The following is a 605-nucleotide window of genomic DNA, read 5'->3' as shown; positions in this document are numbered from 1 at the left end:
CCTATGCAAGGCTTTTATAATTTTATTATTTTACATATAAATAATTTAGATGATTTGAATAAAATTGTTGCAGATGTGGCCAGATTTGATAGGCAAAGCCAAAGAAGGAGGATTGGATGTTATTCAAACCTATGTGTTTTGGAATTTACACGAGCCTCAACCTGGACAGGTAGCTATTCAATATTCTCATGAGAAATATTATTATACTTGATATAATAATTTTATTAATTAAAAGTGATTAATTAGAATGTAAATACTACATACAATGCAACAGTATGATTTCAGTGGTAGATATGACTTGGTCAGATTCATAAAGGAAATCCAAGCTCAAGGCTTGTATGTTTGCCTCAGAATTGGACCTTTCATTGAGAGTGAATGGACATACGGGTATTATATTTAGGTTTAATTACTCTATTGATTATGGATCAGTTTTACCAAATTTACAATTAGATCTCTATAATATTTTTTTAATTAAATCCCAAAAAGTTTATGATATTTTTAATTTTATAATTAAGTTATTTTTTATGTCAAAAATATTAAAATTAACGAAATATTTTTTTCAAAAAATATGTGATAAAAAATCTAATTAAACTCTTGATTGTAGA

General features: G+C 26.0%; 1 protein-coding gene across 1 annotated transcript in view; it reads left to right on the top strand.

The window, feature by feature from the left end:
* Positions 1–605, top strand: part of LOC107611864 (beta-galactosidase 6-like) — an 18,094-nt gene that overhangs the window by 2,088 nt on the left and 15,401 nt on the right. Inside the window, exons 2-3 of the mRNA XM_016313748.2 lie at positions 74–169; positions 275–387. Coding sequence (XP_016169234.1) covers positions 74–169; positions 275–387 — 209 coding nt within the window. The remainder of the gene's footprint in view (positions 1–73; positions 170–274; positions 388–605) is intronic.

Source organism: Arachis ipaensis, chromosome B08 (genome assembly GCF_000816755.2).
Source record: "Arachis ipaensis cultivar K30076 chromosome B08, Araip1.1, whole genome shotgun sequence".
Lineage (NCBI taxonomy): Eukaryota > Viridiplantae > Streptophyta > Magnoliopsida > Fabales > Fabaceae > Arachis > Arachis ipaensis.
This window is presented reverse-complemented; position numbering and strand designations above follow the sequence as displayed.